This window comes from Egretta garzetta, unplaced genomic scaffold (assembly GCF_000687185.1).
Source record: "Egretta garzetta isolate BGI_Z169 unplaced genomic scaffold, ASM68718v1 scaffold449, whole genome shotgun sequence".
NCBI lineage: Eukaryota > Metazoa > Chordata > Aves > Pelecaniformes > Ardeidae > Egretta > Egretta garzetta.
This window is the reverse complement of record NW_009260681.1, coordinates 1-21,241: the sequence shown is the minus strand read 5'-3', so window position 1 is coordinate 21,241 and position 21,241 is coordinate 1. Positions and strand designations below refer to the sequence as shown.

The window sequence follows — 21,241 nt, the reverse complement described above, 5'->3', positions numbered from 1 at the left end:
GGGTTCCCGCGGCTGGCCGTGGGGAAAGGGCCAGGGTGTTCGTGACGGAGGCCCAGCAGATTACAGTGGTAGAGCGGGAAAGCACAGATCCGGATATCGTGCTGTTACGTTGTATGTCGTGCCCTTACGGTCTCTCTGCGGTTTAAGAATGAGCCGTACACCGTCTCTTTTTGCAGTCCTTTGTCTTTCATTCTTTTGTTTTATTTTTAGGGTTGGTAAAGTTTCAGCCATCCCTCTGGCCTTGGGATTCAGTGAGGAACAACTTAAGAAGCGCCTTGACTGAGATGTGTGTGTTGTATGATGTTCTTAGTATCGTCAAGGATAAAAAGTTCATGACTCTAGATCCAGTTGTGCAGGATCCCCTTCCTCCAAAACAGGTATATTATACCTAGTTGTGTAGTTTTTATGGCTTGATGCTAAAGATTTTGTTTTGCTGGAGTTTTTTCATGCACAATACGTACAAGATTTAGTAAAGCGTTCCTTGTGATGTGCTGGTACAGAGCTTTATGGGTCACGGGGAGGCTGATTTCAGATACCTCTTTGCTGAAGCTGTAACTTAAAATGCTACCTGTGGCTATATAGTATTGTCATGAAAGTTGCTCTAAATAAGTTACTGAACATCCAGCAAAACTAAGTTATCAGTCACTGTCAATTGCTTCCGCTAATAATAATTTTGGGAGAACTAAGTTACAAGAAGTCTTTGTCTTTATTTGTTACTAGAATCCTCAGTTTCTACAGTTGATTTCAAAAAAGAAGTCATTGGCTGGAGCAGCTCAAATCCTGTTGAAAGGTGCAGAAAGATTATCCAAATCAGTTGCAGAAAACCAGGAAAATAAGCGACAAAGAGACTTCAACTCTGAACTGCTAAGACTGAGGCAACATTGGAAGCTGAGAAAAGTGGGAGACAAAATTCTTGGCGACCTGAGCTACAGAAGTGCAGGTAAGCAGTAGGGTCTTTTGTTTTTCTCAAGAATGGATATTTATATTTTACAAACAATTTTTTTTTTCTAACTGGGCAAACAGATGGAATATTTTTAATAACATAATATCAGGTAATAAAATACTATTATAGCTACAAGACAATCATAAAAGGAGGAAACTTGTTTTATTATCAGGGAAAATATCCTGCCATTCTCAACCCAGAAAGTGATTTTAAAAGCTGACTGTGTAGGATTACAGTAAAGATTCCTTTACAGAAGCAATTCTGCATTGACAGTGCCAGATCAGTTGCCAGGTAGACCTTGTAAATCTTTGGGTTTTATCTACATTTGGTCTGTAAAGCATTTTTAAAAGATTGAGGAGCATGTTGCGTTTTTTTTTCTGAGTGAAGGCAGATCTATTATACCTATTATTCCTACAATTGTGAGACACGATATTGAAAATAGCATTATTTCTTGGATTACAGTGGGAGAGGGTAACCAGCCCAGAGTTCTAGAGCCAATTATGGAGTCAAGGAGTGAATATAGAATCTCAACAAACTTAAGGTGTAGGTACAAAGCAAGCATCTCACCTGGTTGCATTGGGCTCCCGTTGTCATCATTGTCAAATGTAGGGTTTTTAATCTTGTATTCATGAAGAAGCTGTAGATGTAACCCAGGATACATCTCTCTTTAGATGATTTATCCTAAACTAGATGAACCGTGCCCTGGATGTAAAGGGGATACTGCTGGGACGGGTGTGGGCGTGTGCCTTTGTTGATCCCACCTGAGTGACTGGCTGTATGGCTGGCTTTCACAGACTGAACACTGTCATAGTTCATAGACTTCAAGCCAAACATCAGCAGCATTCCTTTAAATCAGTAGGGGTATTGCACCTTAAGCTACTTGCTTGCAAAACTTCAGGCAGTTAAATTCTGTCTTGTTTTAACCAAATACCTTTATTTCTCCTTCTCTGTTTCTGCTGACGCCATTTTGAAATGCTGTTGGTTTTCTCCCATAACTACTACATACTACTTGCTAACTTACTGAAAAATGTTACACATCACACACTGAAGGACTCAGATGCTGATGTGCTGAAATGAGCTTTCTAATTTGCCTGGTTTTTTAAGAATTCCGCAAGAAATTTGAGTCAAGCACAGCTATGGAGGTTCAAAGACTTAGAAATACATATTCTTCCAAAATGGAGGTATGAACTTCATTATTTGCAGAAGATGCTTTATGGTGTGCGTGTCTTTGTTCTTCCTTTTTTAGGCTCCCTTTTTCTTCATCACGGCACATTTGAGGTGATAAAGAACACTGACATTGACTTGGATAAAAAGATACCTGAGGATTACTGTCCTTTGGATGTTCAAATTCCAAGTGATTTAGAAGGATCAGCCTATATAAAGGTTTGTCAGAGAGACTTTAATAATACAGCATGGGGTTTGTTTTGTTATTTGTATGCTTGCAAGAAAGAACAAACATGAAATAACATTCTCTTTTGCCTAGGTTTCTATTCAGAAACAAGCTCCAGACATTGGTGACCTTGGGACAGTCAATCTTTTTAAAAGACCCATGCCAAAATCAAAACCAGGTATAGCTAGCTATATGTTGTTTTCTGAGTACATTCTCAAGAAATGGGTTTGCATCTGATGTTCATTTGAAAATTCTAGCTTGAAAGAAGAGTGAATGAGAATATTCTTATTTAAACAAATTTTCTATGGAGGTGCTGCCTGGACTTTGGAAAGGTGGTGCTTTCAAAGTGTATTCCTTCAGTTTTTCATAAGTGTTCACTCAGTTTCTAAAATAAAATTACTAGGATTGTATTTTAGGTATTCTGGAGCACCTTTTGTTAGGCGTTAAGAGTTTGAGCACATAGCCAAAAGCAAACCAAAGTATTGTGGCTCAACTGGACTAAACGTCTATTCACTCTTGTCTTTGCCCAAAAAAATAATTTGTTTCTGTGGCTTGTATGTTTTCTCTGAATCTGAAAGTGTGCTGGCAGCATGTGCATTAATTACCAAGGGCATAGCTGGCATATAGTAGCTTGATTAATTTGACATGGGACAATATCTGAAGATGTAAAACTTTGGGATTAAAAATTCATTATTAGCTCCTTAGCTTTAAAAAGAACTGTCAGGATTTTATTTCACAGTAATCTGTGACACATGCTTGTGCTGTCTTCAGCATAGACAGGATATTCTGTTAAGTAGATGTTGCATGTGGTATTCAGGGTACAGTGTAGAGCTTGTGTACTTACTCAGACCTGAATCTTCCAAGAATTTTGGGGCTATAAATCCTGTGAAAGCATGTACATGTATTTAACGTTATTTGGTGGTTCGTTGTAGAGTGAATTTAATAGTTACAAGTATTGTTGAAAGGAAATTGCAACTTAAGAAGCAGGGCTTCATAAGCAAGAGTTCACAAAAGACCTGGGAATGTAGTAGGCAGTTCCAGAAGGGAGGTGCAGTTCACAATATACTTATATGTAAAATAGAAATAAAATGCACTAGTGTTATCTTAAAGTGCTTGTTTCACTGAGATAAAATTCAGAAAATACTCAATTTCAATAGAAGATACTGACTACTGTATCTTGGCAATTGCTCATAGCTACTGCACAGTATCTGGTATCTGAAGCTACCTTTCTAGCTTCTTTTTACTCTTTCCTTCTGCAAATGATGATTTATATTTTTCAGGTTCTCCACACTGGCAGACAAAGCTGGAGACTGCACAGAATGTTCTTTTATGTAAAGAAATTTTTGCCCAGCTGTCACGAGAGGCTGTTCAAATTAAATCACAAATTCCTCACATTGTTGTGAAAAATCAGATAATCTCCCAGCCTTTCCCAGGTAGGAAACTTCTAAAGTCTTCTTAACCTACAATTACTTGCTTAAATATGAACTGAAATTTGGGGAAAGGGGCGGGGAGGAAGTAATCTTGTTTTCGAAGATTTTGGAAAAACACAATTTCCTAGAATTTTAATATTTCTTGCTAACTACAGAAAAATTCAACTAATGCACTTTAGTTTCTAATTTACTCATATTTTGTTGTGTGCATTCTGGATTGTTTTTCTTTGGGATTGTGTGTTTTGCCAGTAGCACTTAAAGCTGTCAACTGTAATGCCATGTGCACATTGAACTTTGGAGCTGTGTGTAAGTCATTGCTCCTGGATTGCATGCAGGTGAAATTTAAGACTTGAGTTAATGGGTCTTCAGAGGAACGGATGCTAATGCTTATCAATGGGGATAATTAAACAGCATGAACATGGCTCAGAGTTGTCTGGTGAATCCTCTGTTCTTACAGGGAGCACACAACTGTGTATTATGTGAAGAATATGTTTCTGGATTGCTTAAAATTTATATGATGGTAAATCATTCCTTCTTTGGGGAAAGAATGGGGTCCTGGGGACTCTTCTTTTTGTGTCGGCTTGAGTCATAGAAATTGGTGCGAAATGCACCTAGTGATTTAGTTGTCTTGTCAACACTTGAGTGAGTAGCGTCTTACTTGCCTTTGGTGCTCTGCTTGCCAACATCATTCTTTGGTTTTTCTCTGATATAGTGAATACTGGTGGTAAAACTGCTGACTATAAAACATGTAGATAAGGCAGTTCTCAGTATCCTCATGTTTTTTTTAATCTGCTTTGTACAGGTTTGCAGTTGTCTATTTCTCTGTGTCACTCTTCCAATGACAAAAAATCACAGAAGTCTGCTTCCGAAAAACAGAATCCAGAGGATCATCTCTATGTTCTGGAACATAATTTGCATCAACTTATCAGAGAGGTAATGCATTTACGATCAAGTATAAAAAGGTCTTTGAGCTTTTGTTCAGGCTTCTACACAGTGTACAGCACTGTTGTAACAACAGAGTGCCACTAGAGGCCAGTCACTTTCTATGCATTTGTGTAAGGCAACCTACTGTTCAGTTTTAGTATGTATGGCTGGTTAGGGAGTTCTTTACTAAGTAAAGAATGCTAGTAGCTCTTTACTTAACCTCAGGCCTGGCTTCAGAAGAGCAATACAAAGTTTTTCCAGTACAGCTCATCTCCCTTTTTTCTTTGTGTCTAGTTAGTGCTTGTCAAGTACTTTAAGTGAGCATCTGTTCAGACCGTACTCTCATGAAGAAAACAATCAATTACCATAAAAACTTTGTTTCTTTTGAGGTCCACTTCTGTGCCTCAGTGTTTTGGATTCTCATATAATCTAGCAGAAAGACCTGAGGCAGAAGTTTGAGGTTGCGTCAGTTCAGGAAAGCACAATTTTAGATGTCTAAGCAGTTGTAAAACAGTGTTCCAGAGAGTGTTCATCTCCTTAGAGCATGGCTCTGAAAGTCCTGCAGTCATGTGGAATAACCTAGTGTTTTAAACACTGAACTGGGTTTCATGAAGCTTTGTCTGAGCACCCAGCTAGCTCTGTTGTGAATTTCGTTTCTTGACTTTGGACAGGTTGCTAAAACTTTTTGTACCTCAATTTTTTATCTCTAAAATGCTTCCTTTATTTTTGTTTGACCATTCTGTCTGTCTCCAGAGATGTGCACAAGGCAGACTTAGTAGGAGCTACTGCCATACTGCAAATTTTTGTTAGCTAGCACCATTTTTTAAAAATCACTTTCCTTAAGGTTTGAAAGGCCTGCATAAGCAGGGGAGGCAAAGTATGAGTGTAAAGCTGGCTTTAAAGTGCTGTCAAGTTTATAAAGTAAAGAAGTTGCACTTTTTGAAAGTATGTACCCGTAAAAAGCCTGATGTGAAGCAACATATTGTAGTATACATATTATTTCTTTCAGATAATGTTATTTGGTCACTTCTTTTTATAACCTCTGTTGTTCGTTGCAGTGTCACAAGCAAACCCTGAGCTCAACAGTAATGCCACATCCAGCTAGTGCCCCTTTTGGCCATAAGAGAATGAGACTTGCAGGACCTCAGGCTTTTGATAAAAATGATATCAGTGCCTTACAGTCCAATGAAGGACTTCTGGAAAAGATAATAAAGCAGGCAAAACATATCTTTTTGAGACGCAGGTAGGTCATAAGCTATTCTTGTTAAAATGAGAATAAAATGTACCATTATGAAGAAAACAACTGACCTTTTTTTAGTGTTCTTAAAACTATCTAGTTCTTCCTTCACTCTTAAAATAGTCTTTATTTGTAAGTACTAAGTACTGATAACGTATCATGAAATATGAGCAAACAATACTCAGTAAAAAAAGAAAAGAAATCGGATTTCTTTTGAGATCTCTGTGACAGTAGGCTGCCAATAATGACATAGGCTGCTGATAATTGTCCCTACTTTTCTTAAACTGCATAAATCTTTTTTAGTATTTTTTGCTGTGCAGTAGCTGATACTTCAGTACTGCTGCAGAATGTATGTGAAATGTACAGAGTAAATGAGTGTGCTTCGTTAGCACAAGAATAGTTCTGAAATAGAACTTTGATACACATATCTTTGTTAAATTTGCTTTTTTTTTGTGTGTGTGTGGGCTGCCACTCCCACCCCCCCAAGCTAATAACCTACTCATTTCCTTTAAATAAGATAACAGCACAAACCGTCTAGATTATTGTGCATGGAGTATGTCTTTGTCTTCTAGAACTGCTCGAACCATTGACAGTCTGGCTAGCCGCATTGAGGATCCTCAGATTCAGGCCCACTGGTCCAATATAAATGATGTTTATGAATCCAGTGTTAAAGTTCTAATAACTTCTCAAGGATATGAACAGATATGCAAGTAAGTATGAAAATGCCTGTGTCTTTCTAGTTGTAGAAGCATGCAGCAGTGGCAGAGCATATTCAAGTTGTGTTTCACAGGTGTAGATTCTCTTCAGACAGACAAGTAGGAGCTGGTTAGTTGTGTGTGAGTGTTTCTCTGAGTTGGGGGGGGGAACAGCTACCCTAAGAAAACCCTTTGCACACTTTACACTTTAATGAAGAAACTTAGTAAGTCATTAACTAGCACAGTTTCCTTTCAAAGAAGGAATTGAAGGTGAAAGTGGCCATTTAAGGGGGAATTTACTTTATATTCAGCTATCTCTATCCAAAGTATCTTTGTATGTGCTGGATTCTAAACTTCCAGTCTGATCATGGAGAGCTAGTCTGTGCTCAGTCCTGGCTTGGTTGCATAGGTACTGAAATGTGGAACTCACGTAATTCATGCTATTAGTTAGGCATGTTGTCATCAATATAAGAGATTTCATGTTCCAGAAATGAACTTCTGCATGCTGACCAGCAGTGAATTAACTAATGCATTGACAGTAGATGAACCAGTTGTTTTTTCCATTTTGAGCAGTCCTCTCTGGCTGTGTCCACAGTGTAGAGCAGGAGCAACTGCGGTCATTGGTGTATCTTGCAGGCTCACTTCCAGAGTACATGTGCTGCCCAAGTCTTGGCTGTAGGATAGAATGGGTCCTGAGTACATACCGGTTTCCCCTGCACCTCTGGAAGGAAACTTGGGCACAGTGGCAGGCAGGGAGCTGTGAGGCACCTCAGGAGATTCCTTGACCTGAACAAGCAGTGGACCAGGTCTGGGAACATGCAACGGAGTATGTCCCCTGCAGTATAGAGGGAGCTGTTGTTGTGAGCAATGAAACTGAAATGTTTGGAGTTGCTGTTGTATTCCATAGGCTTTGTACCATCCTCATCTTAGAGTTCTTGTCAATGAATGAGAGGGATTCTGTGTTCTTAGTTCCCTGTTTTCTTAAGTGTTGTAATGCATTTTGAATAATATGCATCTTGTCTTCGAAGATCCATTCAACTACAGCTGAACATCGGAGTTGAACAGATCAGAGTTGTGCATAGAGATGGAAGAGTTATTACATTGTCCCATCAAGAGCAAGAACTGCAGGATTTCCTTTTATCTCAGGTAAACTCATCTGCATTATTCTTGTAGTGTTTGGGAAACAGAATAAGTTAGAAACTAACCTTTATCTGTGTAGAAAATGTTAGAAAACTTAAAGATAGTGAAAATAGGAAGGTGGATGACTGAATTTTTCAGTATGTTTGTATAGTGACTTTAGCAACTGTTACTAAAATATAATGCCAGTTATTACTAAGGTCAGTAGTAATAATAATTTTTCCCTCCCATTTAAAATACATTTCTGCTACTCATTGTGGGAGCACTAAGATTTTTGCTTACTTCAAGAACATGTCAGTGAGAGACAATAAGATATTCAATATATGAAACTTTCTGTAACCAAGTCCTGTCTAGAGATCTTAATGAGCCCACAATTACTGTCATTTCAACATTGTCTTGTTAGTGTTCACTTTGCATCAGCCATTACTAAATCAACTGGTATTTGAATGAACTTTGTTTTCTTAATTGCTTAGAGCAAGCTGCTGGTTTTAGTCACAAGTGACAGTCTCCCTACTATGCATTATAAATAGTCAAAATATAGGTCTTGAATAACAGTGGTTGGCTTGTTGCAGTTACACAAAACTCCACGACACGGAAGACAAGTTGAAACAGATTCTGCTGAGGGTATCTTTTTGGTCAAGTGTTCTCAGACTTGCCCACAGAGAACTGCTGAATAGTGCTAGATACTTCCTTGTTACAAGTGTTAAGTCCTGATATAGCTAAACATTAGCATTTAAACTTTTAAGCTCAATGCTTACACTTGAGCATTAATGGAGATAATCATGCATCTGAGAACCTCAACTTCTTATTTTCCTGAGTTTGCTATGATATATATAATATATATATAATACTCTCACAGATTTGATATATTTTACAGCAGAAGTCTCACTTCCATTTAAAGAAAGGATTATTTTAAAATCCTGTTTGTATCACTTGAATTAGTTCTTGAGACCTAAATAAAGGTTTTTGTAAATTGAAATCAATATTTAAAGAAAATGCATAAGGCCATATGCCTCTGAAAAATTAATCTAACTGCAGTGTGATTAATACAGTGGTCTTCTCTGTCTGTAAAGGAACTAGTCTAAATTCTAACAACACAAAGCTGTACTAGCACTTACATAGCATATATGTTAAAAAAAAAAAAAGTTCCTCTGAAACTATAGAACTTACATGACAAAGTCACTTTTATAAATAGATACTGTACGGTAGAAGAAAAAAAGCTTGGTAAGACCAGGAAGCAGTTATTGCTGTGGTGTGCAAATATTGAACAGAAGCCGACCTTTTGTTATCTTTCAGATGTCACAGCACCAAGTACATGCAGTCCAGCAGCTTGCCAAAGTTATGGGATGGCACGTGCTGAGTTTCAGTAATCACGTTGGTCTGGGGCCAGTGGAGAGTATTGGCAATGCATCAGCGATAACTGTAGCATCACCAAATGGAGACTATGCCATTTCAGGTAGTGTTTTCTGTTGCAAACGTATGGAAAATCCTAAAATTCCTAAGTGAATTTTACAAGCTTTTTAAGTCCCTTTCTGAGGTAGTCTCTAGACTTTTATAGAAAAATGACGATTTATAGCAAAATATTCTAGAAACAATCTCTTTTTTGTGTATGGAATTGACATTTAAATAGAATCAATACTTTGCCCAGTAAGCCACTTAATATAAACCTGTTTAATTTACACAGGCTTGAAAATATTTCTTAGAATTAGCATAGAAAAAATAGATTATAAAAACCATCAAGATCCTGAGAGAAGGGAAGAAGGCAAACAACAGGATTGCAGCTCTGGACTTAACGAGAACAGAGTTTGGTCTCTTCAGGGATCTTCTTGGAAGAATCCTGTGGGATACCATTCTATGGGATGGAGAGAAGAGGGGTCCAAGAGAGCTGGTTGACTTCTTTTTTTTTTCCCAAGGATCACTTTTCTCAAGCTCAAGAATGGTCATTCCTATGTGCAGGAAGTTTGGCAAAGGTGACAGCAGATCTGTGTGGATGAACAGGGAGCTCATGACTAAATTCATGACATAAAAAGGAAGCTGCAGGAGATTATAAGCAGGATCAATTGACCTGAGAGGAAGATAGAGAGACTGTCCAGGGATGCATTGATGGGGATAGGAAAGCTAAAGCCCATCTGGAGTTGAATGTGGTGAGGGACGTACAGGGCAACAAGAAGAGCTTCAACAGGTATGTTAGCAGCAAAAGGAAGAATAACGAAACTGTGGGCCTGCTGTTAGATGGGGAGAGGACCTGGTGGTACAGGACATAGAGAAGGCCAAGGTACTCAGTGCTTTCTTTGCTTTGGTCTTAAGACTGGCCTTTAGGAATCCCAGGTCCCTGAGACCCACGGGAAATTTTGGAGCAAAGAAGACTTGCTCTCAGTAGAGGAGGATAGAGTTGGAGAACCTTTGAACAAACTGGACATACACAAGTTCATGGGACCAGGTGGGATGTATCCCTGAGTGCTGAGGGAGTGTAAGGCCACTCATGATCATCTTTGAAAGCTCATGGTGATCAGGAAGGGTTCCTGAGGACTGGAAGAAAGCAGATGGTCACATCTTAAATTCAAGAAGGAGAATCTGGGAAACTACAGTCTGGTCAGCCTCGTTGCTATTATTGGGAAGAAGAGGCAAAAAAACAGTCCCCGAAGCAGTTTCCAAATGTAAGGACAAGAAGGTGATGGGGAATAGTCAGCATCAGTTTATGAAGGAGAAATTATGTTCAATCAGCCTGACAGTCATCTCTCTGTAGAAGGCTAGCTTGGTAGATGAGGGGAAAGCTAAGTGTTCTCTTCCTAACTGCTTATTTAAAAAACAAACGCCACCCCCCAACATCAAAACACAAACACCCATCCAAGGCAACAGAACACCACCACCCCTTCAGCAGTCTTGCAGGATTTTGTGATTAAAAGCAACAGCTATTCTGAGTGACTTCATCCCTGTCCATTTGAGAAAAATCCACTAAAAGCAATATCTTTTTGATCATGTTTTTTAACAGAATGGTGGGGAATACATCCAAGGTAAGAATCAGTAAAAACCACTTTGCCCTTCCTGGCATCAGTAGGGAAAAAGAAATGCATTTGTAAAGTGTACTTGTTGGTGTTTTTGTCAAATGTTTCTCTGGTTTGCTCTAACCAAGAACATGCATTACTAAAGCAACAAAATCATAGAGAAGTGGGAGATGAGAGAGAGAAAATTCAAAGAGAAAAACTTAAAAAAAAAAAAAAAATCCTCGTTTGCTTTCAGCATATTTGGAATTGAGTAGGAGATATATATATATATATGTATATCAATCATACATGAGGGAGGATATTTAGTATGGGGAATTCCTGCAGCATAAAAATGCTCATAAAAATCTCTGTTCATCACAGTACGTAATGGTCCAGAAAGCGGCAGCAAAGTTATGGTTCAGTTTCCACGGAGTCAGTGCAAGGATCTCCCCAAAGGCGATGTTCTGCAAGACAACAAGTGGAATCATCTTCGAGGGCCGTTCAAGGAAGTGCAGTGGAATAAAATGGAAGGGCGTAACTTTGTGTATAAAATGGAACTCCTCATGGCCGCCCTAACTCCGTGCTAATGATCTGTCAGCCTCTCCAGTGGGGCATTGAATCATTGCTGTGCTGCGAACGATCACTGCCCATGCAGCAATGGGAAATGGAACCTATGGGGCAATACAAGAAAGCAAACGCAAATTTATTTCCTGTACAGATATGTCCATTGTAGTGTTTGTAATAAAACTTTTTTTTCAATGACATATAAAATACAGTTTTTTAGAGAAGTTGCTTTCAGCTGTGTCTTGGCAGATTGCTCTAGACAGAGTAAGATGGCTGAGTGAATTCAGCTGTCCTTTGCTACATGAAAGGTGTCTGCTCAGAGTCATTCCCTTTCCCCTTGTGCCCCTACGTTTTCCCAGTAGATCTTTGCAAGTATTTTTGAAAGATGAAAATTACTAGAATTGAATTGTGCTATCAATACCACAGGGAATGGTGATCCTTGTGGAAGCTAATGGACTTGCTTGATTAGAAGTGTGACAAAAGAGGAGAAGCAGAGCTCTGTTGTCAAGAATTAAGGCTAAACAGAACTTAAGATTCAAGGAAGAGTCTTCACTGGGTGATGTCCTTGAGTTGGGGTTGGTTTGTGTTAACTGTATTGAAGTGGCTTCTGGGTGACCCATTTCTTTTTGAGAGAGATATTTACTTGACGATCTGTTTTAAGTTGAGAGCATTAAGAAGTCACAGTTTGTTGCAGACATCTTTCCTCTGATGCTTATAGATGAGCCTGTGTGGTGTCGGTTACTTTGCTTGCCTTTTCTGTCCTTGTTTTTTGTAAGCATGTAGAGGAAAGGGTCTTGCTCTGCTTGCAGAATTCTGACAGTTTGGGTTTGTGGGTGGCTTTTGTACATTCCTGTCTGGATAGAAACAGGTAACTCATGCAGTAGACCTTGGACCTCCACACTTGTGCCGTTCGGGGTTTTTTTTGGGTTTGGGTTTTTTTTGTGTCTGCACTATCACTGATTATCATCCAGGGAAACAATATCATCTCCCTGAAGATCAGCTCTTTTGAGTTCTTTTAAAATAAAAAGGTTGTGGTTTTGTCTTTTTTGGTTGTAATTGTAGCCTTGAAGCTTCTACTAAGGTGTTGCACAACACTTTTCTTTTGTTTGATGATTAATTGCTAAAGGTCTTTTTGAAACCTGTCTGTATGAACTGGTTCAGACTTATGTCCATATTGTGTGTTATGAAGTGTGTATATACATGTATATATATATATATGAGAACTTGCACATAGAACATGTTTAAATTGAACATCATATTTGTATGGTGACTGTTGTTATTTTGCTGTATTCCTGAGCAATAAAAAATAGTTGTAGGAAATCTGTATTAAGCAACTGCTTGTGGCAAGCTGCTGCAGAGTGTGTATCCAACGAAGCTATTGTACTTACGTCGCTGTTTGCCAGTGTAGAACATCTTCTTATTTTGGTTCCTTGAAGGGCTTGCTTCTGTGCATCTGAACTATGGAAGGGAAAGGGCTTTCCTTTTGGATTCTGGTGAGCTACCCAAGCCAACTTACAAAAATGAAAAAATACTAGTTGAAAATAGTTTCTTCATCTTGAAAGATGGTTGAATCTTAGGCAATGCCTGTGCTGCCAGGTCCTGCGTTGCTTGGCTAGCAGGCACCAGATGATTCCAGGCAGAGAGGGGTTTTGGTCCTTGGTGTAGAGTTCAGCCAGCAGCCTGACGCTTCTGTGCATCTGATTATATGAGGCTGTTTTAGCAACACAACAAATCTGCTCTTGCTAATAATTAGAAGATGAGCATGTGAAAGTTAAACGTGTCTTTACACTTCACTGTTCTTAACCTAAATTGACAGGTCTGCGTGTAGCAATAGCCTTCTTGTCAAGTGAGTTCATCATTGCCAAGAAATAGGATTGCTGTGGAGCTATTAGGATCTCATAGTTGCAGGACTTGTTCCTTTCTAGAAAGAACAATGGATGCAAGAGGACTTCTTGGGTGTTGCAGAAGTGCAAGCACTGCACATTAACAGCGAAGATATTTGTCAAGACTTCCAGGCCGAGCTGGGAAAAAAAAATGAAAAAGGATTATTTGGGACCTGGTGTCTTTTAGTGTGGAATACACAGGGATTCCTAATTTTAATGGAAAACAGACTTATTAGGCATCTAGCGGAGGGACAGTCTTGAAATTCTTGGTAGTGCATCTTTGAACATGAAATGAAGACATTAGTGGATGATTAAGACCTTTACAATTGATTGCCAAAGCAATCTTGTGAACCTGGACATCTCTTTAATTAAAGTTTAAATGCAAAATGCCTCAATCCCTTTGATTACATGGAAGGCTCTAAATATTAAATTTGCTGCTGTTTTGCATGGAGTTTAGAACTGGAGTAAGAGTAACTATTAGTTTCTAAACTTCCACTTTAACAGCTTGCTGTAAGATTTTTAGATACTTCAGGCACCTCCAGTGTAGCAAGAAACTGCTGCAGGCATCTCAGCCTCATGTTCTGTGTATCAATGTTATTGAGATTAATAATGCATATTGACAAACATCAGTTTCAGAAAATGTGAATATTTTACAAGTGACTCTAACCATGTAGAGTAAGCATGTTAAATTCTGGGTAAAATTTGTGGGTGAGGAATTGTCTGTAAGGGAAGCAGGACACGGGCTGACTGTGCCGTATGGCCTCACTGAGTATTGTTTGAATGCCCGTTGTTCATCTGGGACGTAGCTGTCTAAAAGCGAGGCTGGCACCAGCGGCAATAGCCAAAGATGGGTGTCTGAAGTTGCTGTAGCTTTGGCCACGCTGAGAGAGGTGAAGAACTGTGCTACTTGGAAACTTCTCGCTGCTGTTACAGCGCATCTTAAATGGCAGAATTTGAAGTGCTCATTTCCTCCTGCTTTCATCGCAGCTTTCCAATGTTGTCGTTTAAAAGTGTAAGTGATCTCTACAATTACAGCCATGCGTTCAAATGGTCATTCATGGCTGTGTGCATTTCCTGATTTTGACAATTTACAGTATTTGGGTCAATGTTAGCAGATAATAATGGTGTTACATGTCAGCTGCATTTTTTTTTCCTTTCTCAGTAAGTCTGGCAGCGTACCTGCTATGTACTCAGCTCAACCTAATGCATAACTTCACGTTCAAGTTCTAGGATTTAGGGATTAAAAATAAAAATTATCTGGAACAGATAAACAGAAAAAAAACACAATTTAGTAATGTTTTCCATATGCTTTATGGATACTTTACAGAATACTTCAAGCTTGGTGATTAAAACAGACACGTTTTCAGCTTCCTCTGTGTTGTCAAAGCTTAATTCACTCAAAGATACAGAAGACTGGTAATGTGTACTTAAAGTGAAGAATTAGAACAAATTTACTTTGCTGAGCTGTGCTGTAGCTGGGATTTTTTTTTTTTTTTTAATTTCTCACCTTTTTTGACCTCTTATCCTAGATGCAGGAAGGAGCAACCAGCTGAAGCTGGTACCCAAATTCATGCATGAGTGAGAGGCGCTTGGTACTGCACGTCGCCAGTTCAATCCGGGGATGACTTTAGAAGTACTGTGTACAGGGTGCTTTGGGAAAAGCCTGTTTGCATGGCTAGGCACTTGGTGAGAAATTTTTTGTTTTTCCCTGTCTAACCTGTCGTACCTCTGCCCCTGAGCATTGCAGTCCCTGACCAGTGGGGAAGCTCTGTCAGCCTGTCCTGTAAAAGCCTCATGCAAACAAGTGAGAGAGGCAGCAGCAGCAGGGCAGCTCCAAAAGCCAGGAGGCAATCTGCAGACACAGACTAGTCCGTGGTCTCTTACACATGCAAAGTTTATTTCACACTGCAAAATTCTCTTTACAAAACCAAAACAGGATAAGTTGAAGCCTGGTCAGTTTAGTGCTTTCTCACTCACAAAAGCAAATGTTATTCCACCCAGAAGATATGCAAGTGGAAAATATGTGTGATATGCAGATTTGAGAAAACACTAGTCAGATCACTTCATGTTTTCTTACAACATAGGAAAGCAAAGGCGACTTATCAACAAGAGCAATTTCAGAACTGTATTTTTAGATACTAAATTTCAAAGTAATGCTGTTTAACTTTCCTTCGCAGATGGATATTCATTGGTGGGCTATATTTGCAAAGGACTCGACATCGTTCACAGTGAAGCTGCTTAGTATTTTGCCACCCCACTGGTGTGACATTGTCCATATTTTTTCTGACCCCACTGATCATTATAGACAGTGTCCTCTTCAGTGCCTGTGTGTAGTTCCTCATCGAACAACCTTCTCCAGTAATGTCATAAAATGTGTGTTAATATCCTGGGGCAGTGTAAACAATTGGAAACTTAAGTGGGGGAACTTTGACCAGCTTGGCATTGTTTCGAAGTCAGTTTTGTCTCATGCAGAATTACAGTTTGTCTTCAGAGCTTCAGGAAATTCTTTATGCCCAAAAGTAGCAGCATAGGCACAATAAACAGGATTCAATCCTTGCAATTAATTTTTTAATGTAATACTGTAATTAGACATTAAATTTATTATGTTGAAGGATGCTAATGGCTGCTTTGTCTGTAATAGGAGACTTGCTGTAGCTAAAATACAGGTGTCCAAGACCATGATCATTTCCTTTATGGGTTGATCTTAGAGGCTTGGGTGGTTGGTCGGTTGCAAGAATGGTAGAGGCTGTAGATTTTATTAATTAGCCACAAAAATGTGTTCCTGCTCAGCATGAAAGCGCACTCTTTTTTTCCTTTGACCTTGGCTAGCAGAGCTGAAATCTTAACAGGTCAAAGCAGCCCCATCAGACATCGCTGCTTTCATGTCTAATTAGCTTTGCAAGTCAGGATGTTTCTACAGCAGTCACAAACATTTTACCTTTTAGGTTTCTTCTCGCTTTCCTTGCCAATAGTTTCTCCTGAGGTAGAATTGTTATTTTTGTTATGAGACAGTCCTTGGCTAACACTCAATGGTTTCCAATTCAATCTCTTCAGTTGTACTTGCTGCAAATAAAAGGATATTATTATTGATTGGCAAATGGATTGCAAGGCCAGTATTCCAAAATTAACAATGCTGTGGCAATAGCTGAGACATTTTGAACATTTTAATATTAGCTCAAGCTTACTCATCTACAATTAAGTTTTAAATATGTCTTTTCAAAATATTCAACAGCATATTCACAGTCTTTAAAGTGCCACTGGTTTCTTCCAATAAGGCACTATGAAAACTGAAGTCCATAGGGCCGGTCCTTATACCTCTCTTTGTGACTTTTGCAAGGAGGGCTCTTGTAAGGTGGAGTTGGGGCAGAAGTTCGGTCCCCACTGGGGATGGTGTTCTGGGATATGACACAGCAGATCTCCAGAACTGTGGTTTTCCTGAACTCTGCCAAATAACTATTTGATTCAGACTTTCTAGAGCTCTGGCTCTGTAGGAAGATTGGCTTTAAGGAGGAAGGAGAGGCTTTATCCAAATGACAGCCTTGTATATTCTGGCACGATAGGAAAATTTTCAGTAGCTACAGAAGCTTGTGAGCGGTGTGTGCACCGTGAAAAGAGCAGCAGCCCTGAGCTGCAGGTGGGTGGCAGAAAGGAAGAGACAGCTGAAGCAAAATTCATCTCTTCTCACAGCAGGTTTTGCAGAGTTGACACAAAGTCTGGGCCATGAGGCTTAGGATTCTTGAGTATCTGTCTTGGTCCAGTAAAATACTGATACTTAGGCTGCTTGTTATAATGTAACCGCTTAAGAAGCGCTTATTAGAGAAGAACTGCAGACCTTTTACCTACAGGGCAAGAAACTACTGGATCTGCATTTACAAAGAAGGGAGGTAAATGCCTGAAATGTTTTGAAGTGGTAAAAGAAACCTTCCGTTCCAAGGATGTACCCAGAGCTTGAGCCCAGGCCTGTAGCACGGCACCTTGTCTCGCTGCCTAGGCTGTATGGCCCTGGCTGTAGCTTGGAAGTTTCTTCTCTAATATGTGAATGTTCCCTTCAGTGCAGCCCTTGATCTGCTTTTCACGACTGGTGTCTCTGGGGCGTGTTAGGAGTCTGCTTTTGATACTAGTCAGCCTTTGCTGAAGTCCACAACTGGATCAAACGTGAGGGCAGATGAAGGGGGGGGGCTGAGAAGAGAAGAAGACGTGCAGTCCTTCATGAAGTGAGGTGGGGGCTACTCCCAAGGGCCATTTGACTATTTTTCCCTAGGAGATACCCTTCTGGTGCAGACCCTGGGAGCGTTGCTGATGCTCTTGACTTTGCCTCCTGCCCTCTGATGTGGGGTTACTGCAACTCTGGCCTTTTCTCCCTAAGATTTGCAGTTATCAATGTTGTGAACTGTTTTGTGGTTTCTGGTGTAAAATGTGTAAGGTAGGTGTCCTGTGGGTCGTTCTGTAACTAATTCAGTTGCCTCAGCTGGTAAAGAGTTGAACAGGATAACTGAACTGAGCCCTTCCAGTCTTGTTTCTCAGTGTCCCTGCTTAGCACCTTTATGGCTCAAACCACAAGTGAATTTTAGGCTCAAAATTCAGACTTGAAAACCCTATACCTTGACTGCATTCTTAGAGGGTTACCTGTTAGTTTGTGTGCTGTCTTCTTCTGAAATAGATGCAGAGATTTATTACACAGCCACATGAAGCAGATCAGAACGGCAGATACTGCAGCGAGAAATGTAAAGAGAACTGCTACAAAATGTAAATCTTCATAGATAATCTCTGCAGGAAGGACAGAAAAAAAAATAACATTATAAAATTGATTATGAGCAGATTAATGTTTAAACACAGGGTAAAGCCAAGAACTCCCATCTGGTTTGTACCATAAACGTTGACTATGATGGTGCCGTAGGTGTTGGTTCCATACTCCTCCGTTACAGTGATAAAATAGTAGCCAGCATCTCTCATGCCCACGTTCAGAAGCTGTATAGAGCCATTTTCAAAAGTAGTCACTCTGTCCTTGTAGACCGTGGATATGTTGACATAATTTCCACTTTTCCACTCAACAATTTTGGTGGTGCCCCAGCTCGACACATGCTTCCACTCAACGGTGGCGATGCCTCTGCAAGAGTATTCAACCGAGAGGAGGATGTTCTGTGCCACTGTTGCGTTGATGTTGGGTTGTGGGACAACCAGCGACACTCCTCCGGGAGCTGAAAGACAAAGGAGGGTGATGACTGTGGAGGTGATGCTGCACCAACCGTCCAGGGCAGGATGGGACCTCTGGGGCGTGATTCATCCTACCTATCTCAGTGGTCTGTTTTAAGAGAGGATGGATTATGCTTTGTAGTTTCTCTTTTCTTTCTGCTGACTACAAAAGGAACGTACATACTTAAAGACTAAATACAAGTTTTTAATTGGTGATAGTCAGGAAAAACATTTCCACCATACAGGACAAGTAATCGCATGTGCTTCAGTGTTTCGATACCCAAGAGAAAAGAGTTGGGGAGAGTCTTTTTGGGTAAGGGAGCATAACATTTTCTGAAAACTGAGCAATGCTTTTGTATTCATCAGTAACTGGTTTTCCTTTAAAATCCTGCATTTAAATGGAATGTTTAACCTCCATGACCAAGGTAACCTATTATATTAATTAATTACCATCCCCCATGTCCCGGCTGGTGACTAAGCACCATGCAGCCGCTTGCTCACTCCTCCCCACAATGGGATGGGGGAGAGAATCAGAAGAGTAAAAGTGAGAACTGTAGGAGGCTGTCCTGGTTTTGGCTGGGACAGAGTTGATTTACTTTTCTGATTCTCTCCCCCATCCCACTGTGGGGGGAGTGAGCCAGCGGCTGTGTGGGGCTCAGTTGCCGGCCAGGGTTAAGCCACAACACAGGCTTAAGTATGTGAAGACTCTGCAAGGACTTCATCGTGTTTTCAGGATGTGTAATCAATGTTTGAGGCAACGGCTTCATAAAGGGGGCTAGTTATATGCCAGTGCAGATAATTCACATGTAATCAAAGGTACAGTTTTGTGCAAAGTCAGGGACTCCATGTTCCTGGTGATCTGCAGGCAAAAATACACGTGAAGGAATAGGTAATTCTCACCTAGTTCCTACTGCTGTGATTACAGAGTTGTTCACAACACTGTGAAACTGAACTCACCATTTAGTTTAATGTGTAACAGCAATAATTTCTGCTTGTGTGTGGGTATTTCTGCGTGAAGATTTGGATGAACACCAAACATCTGAGTTTCAATTGGCAGGCTTTTTTTTTTTTATAATTAGTGGCATGTTTGAGACACTTGGCTAGAGACTGAAATCCTGTTATCTACCTACAAAAATCAAACCAGACAAAAGGCAGATAAAGCACAGAGTGAGCCTCACTGCTGAATGCCCTTTCCTGGTTTGGCTTGGAGCAGCTCAGCCGCTCTCCTCTCATACTGCGGGAACAGCCTGGCTGCGAGAGCAGAACTGAAAAATAACGCTGAGCTGCAAATGTCTGCAACCTGGCAGGGAGGGAGGATGAGCCTGAGGAGGCTACGCTGAAGGACCGTGAAGTAGGACCCTGGGGATGCTCCTGGAGGTTCTGCGGAGTCTTCAGGGAAAAAAATGGTTAAAAAAGGCCAAGAAAAAAAAATCTCCAAGGGAAAGAAATTCTTAAACTTTAAATTTTTATTTTTTTTTTAAATCTTATAAAAAAATAAGAACACCCCCTGGCTAGAACCCCAGAGCAACCACAAATGGGGAGAGATGGGTAACTGAATTACAAGCTGACTTTGCTCTGTTTGGGATCTCTAGCAGAATTCAGAAACTCTGCTGGTCAAGGTAAGGCAGGGAAGCTCGAGAAGCCAGTTGGATTCCCAGGTCCTCACCTGTGGGACCAGCACACTCTATATATGACCCCAGCCACTCTGTATTTTTTTAACCAGATAGGATCTAGGCTTTTTGGCTGAGCTGCAGGCTGCGTGCAGCAGAGACTAACCAGAGCTGGGCAAAGGGGGCTGTGCCAGCCAGAGAAACAGAACAGACGGGAACCTCTGGTAATCGCTGCAAATTGTTCTGATTGTTTTCTGCTCCATGTGTTTATTTAAAGGCCTTTTGCGCTCTTTCAGACCAGACAGGAGCTGAATGTCTCACCACAGTGACCCTTTCATGTTTTGATAAAGGCACAGCTTTGTTTTAAATGATTGCAAGGTAAAATATATATATATATATATATATATATATATATATATATATATATATATATATATATATATATATATATATATATATATATATATATATATATATATATATATATATATATATATATATATATAAATCCTTCCATTAAATTATTTGCAAAGGTGTTTGTCCCTATCCAGCACACAAAGCCAAAAAAGGCAATGCAATATCTAACCATTCAAAAATATTTTTAATACGCAGTCTGCCTAGATCACCTGAACTGGTTTAATCCAAACAGAGCTGCCTCAGCCTTGAAAGCAAACATCGCACCCACCTGCAGTGCTCTGCGCAGGGCCCCTGTGCTCTGCTGCTTGCAAAACCAAACCCTTCATGCCCAGTAAAACACGCACTGAGGAAAGGAGGATGCTGGTGCTGCTTGAAGCGCGGTGAGTTTGCTGTTCCTGGCACACTGCTGGACTCCAAAGTATTTGCCTGGCCCAGAGTCAAAGCTGGAAGCGCGGCTCTGTGTACCGGACCCGGCCATAGCACCGCAGCCGGGCCTGCAGCGTGCTGGGGGACGAGGGCTGGCGGTGAGGAGCCCCCACGCGGGAGCTCTAAAATGGGGAGGACAGCTCTAAAACGGAGCTGGACAACTCTGGGGACAGTACCTCCACCCTTCGGTGTCCCGCTTGTGCATCACCTTGGTGATGAAGGCGATGGAGTGACGTGTCCGAACCAACCCCCCTGCCCACCCCAGCTCCCCGGCGCAGGGGCTGGCTCTGTCCGGCTCTCTGCATGCTGCCCCGGCCCCACTCGCCCCCCGTGGGGTTTGAAACCCACCGGCCCTCTTTGCCGCCCCGTTCCCCAGCGTGACCCGAAGCCCTTCGGGCTGGTTAACCG

At 40.6% G+C, this 21,241-nt stretch overlaps 2 protein-coding genes across 2 annotated transcripts in view; one reads left to right on the top strand and one right to left on the bottom strand.

Annotated features, from left to right (window-relative positions):
• MED17 (mediator complex subunit 17) overlaps window positions 1–13,966 on the top strand; it is a 14,585-nt gene extending 619 nt beyond the window's left edge. The window contains exons 2-13 of the mRNA XM_009645795.2: window positions 29–111; window positions 211–377; window positions 721–940; window positions 2,190–2,326; window positions 2,427–2,511; window positions 3,614–3,766; window positions 4,566–4,696; window positions 5,746–5,930; window positions 6,497–6,634; window positions 7,648–7,765; window positions 9,053–9,212; window positions 11,122–13,966. Of these exons, the coding sequence (XP_009644090.2) occupies window positions 29–111; window positions 211–377; window positions 721–940; window positions 2,190–2,326; window positions 2,427–2,511; window positions 3,614–3,766; window positions 4,566–4,696; window positions 5,746–5,930; window positions 6,497–6,634; window positions 7,648–7,765; window positions 9,053–9,212; window positions 11,122–11,327 (1,783 nt within the window). The 3' untranslated portion in view covers window positions 11,328–13,966. The remainder of the gene's footprint in view (window positions 1–28; window positions 112–210; window positions 378–720; window positions 941–2,189; window positions 2,327–2,426; window positions 2,512–3,613; window positions 3,767–4,565; window positions 4,697–5,745; window positions 5,931–6,496; window positions 6,635–7,647; window positions 7,766–9,052; window positions 9,213–11,121) is intronic.
• A 2,240-nt stretch (window positions 13,967–16,206) lies between these two features.
• VSTM5 (V-set and transmembrane domain containing 5) lies at window positions 16,207–18,840 on the bottom strand. Its single transcript, XM_009645803.1, has 4 exons — window positions 18,831–18,840; window positions 18,056–18,385; window positions 17,814–17,954; window positions 16,207–16,250 (listed from the first exon to the last, which is right to left on the bottom strand). The coding sequence occupies exons 1-4, from the start codon at window positions 18,838–18,840 to the stop codon at window positions 16,207–16,209; spliced, it is 525 nt and encodes a 174-aa protein (XP_009644098.1).
• Between the last annotated feature and the right edge of the window lie 2,401 nt (window positions 18,841–21,241).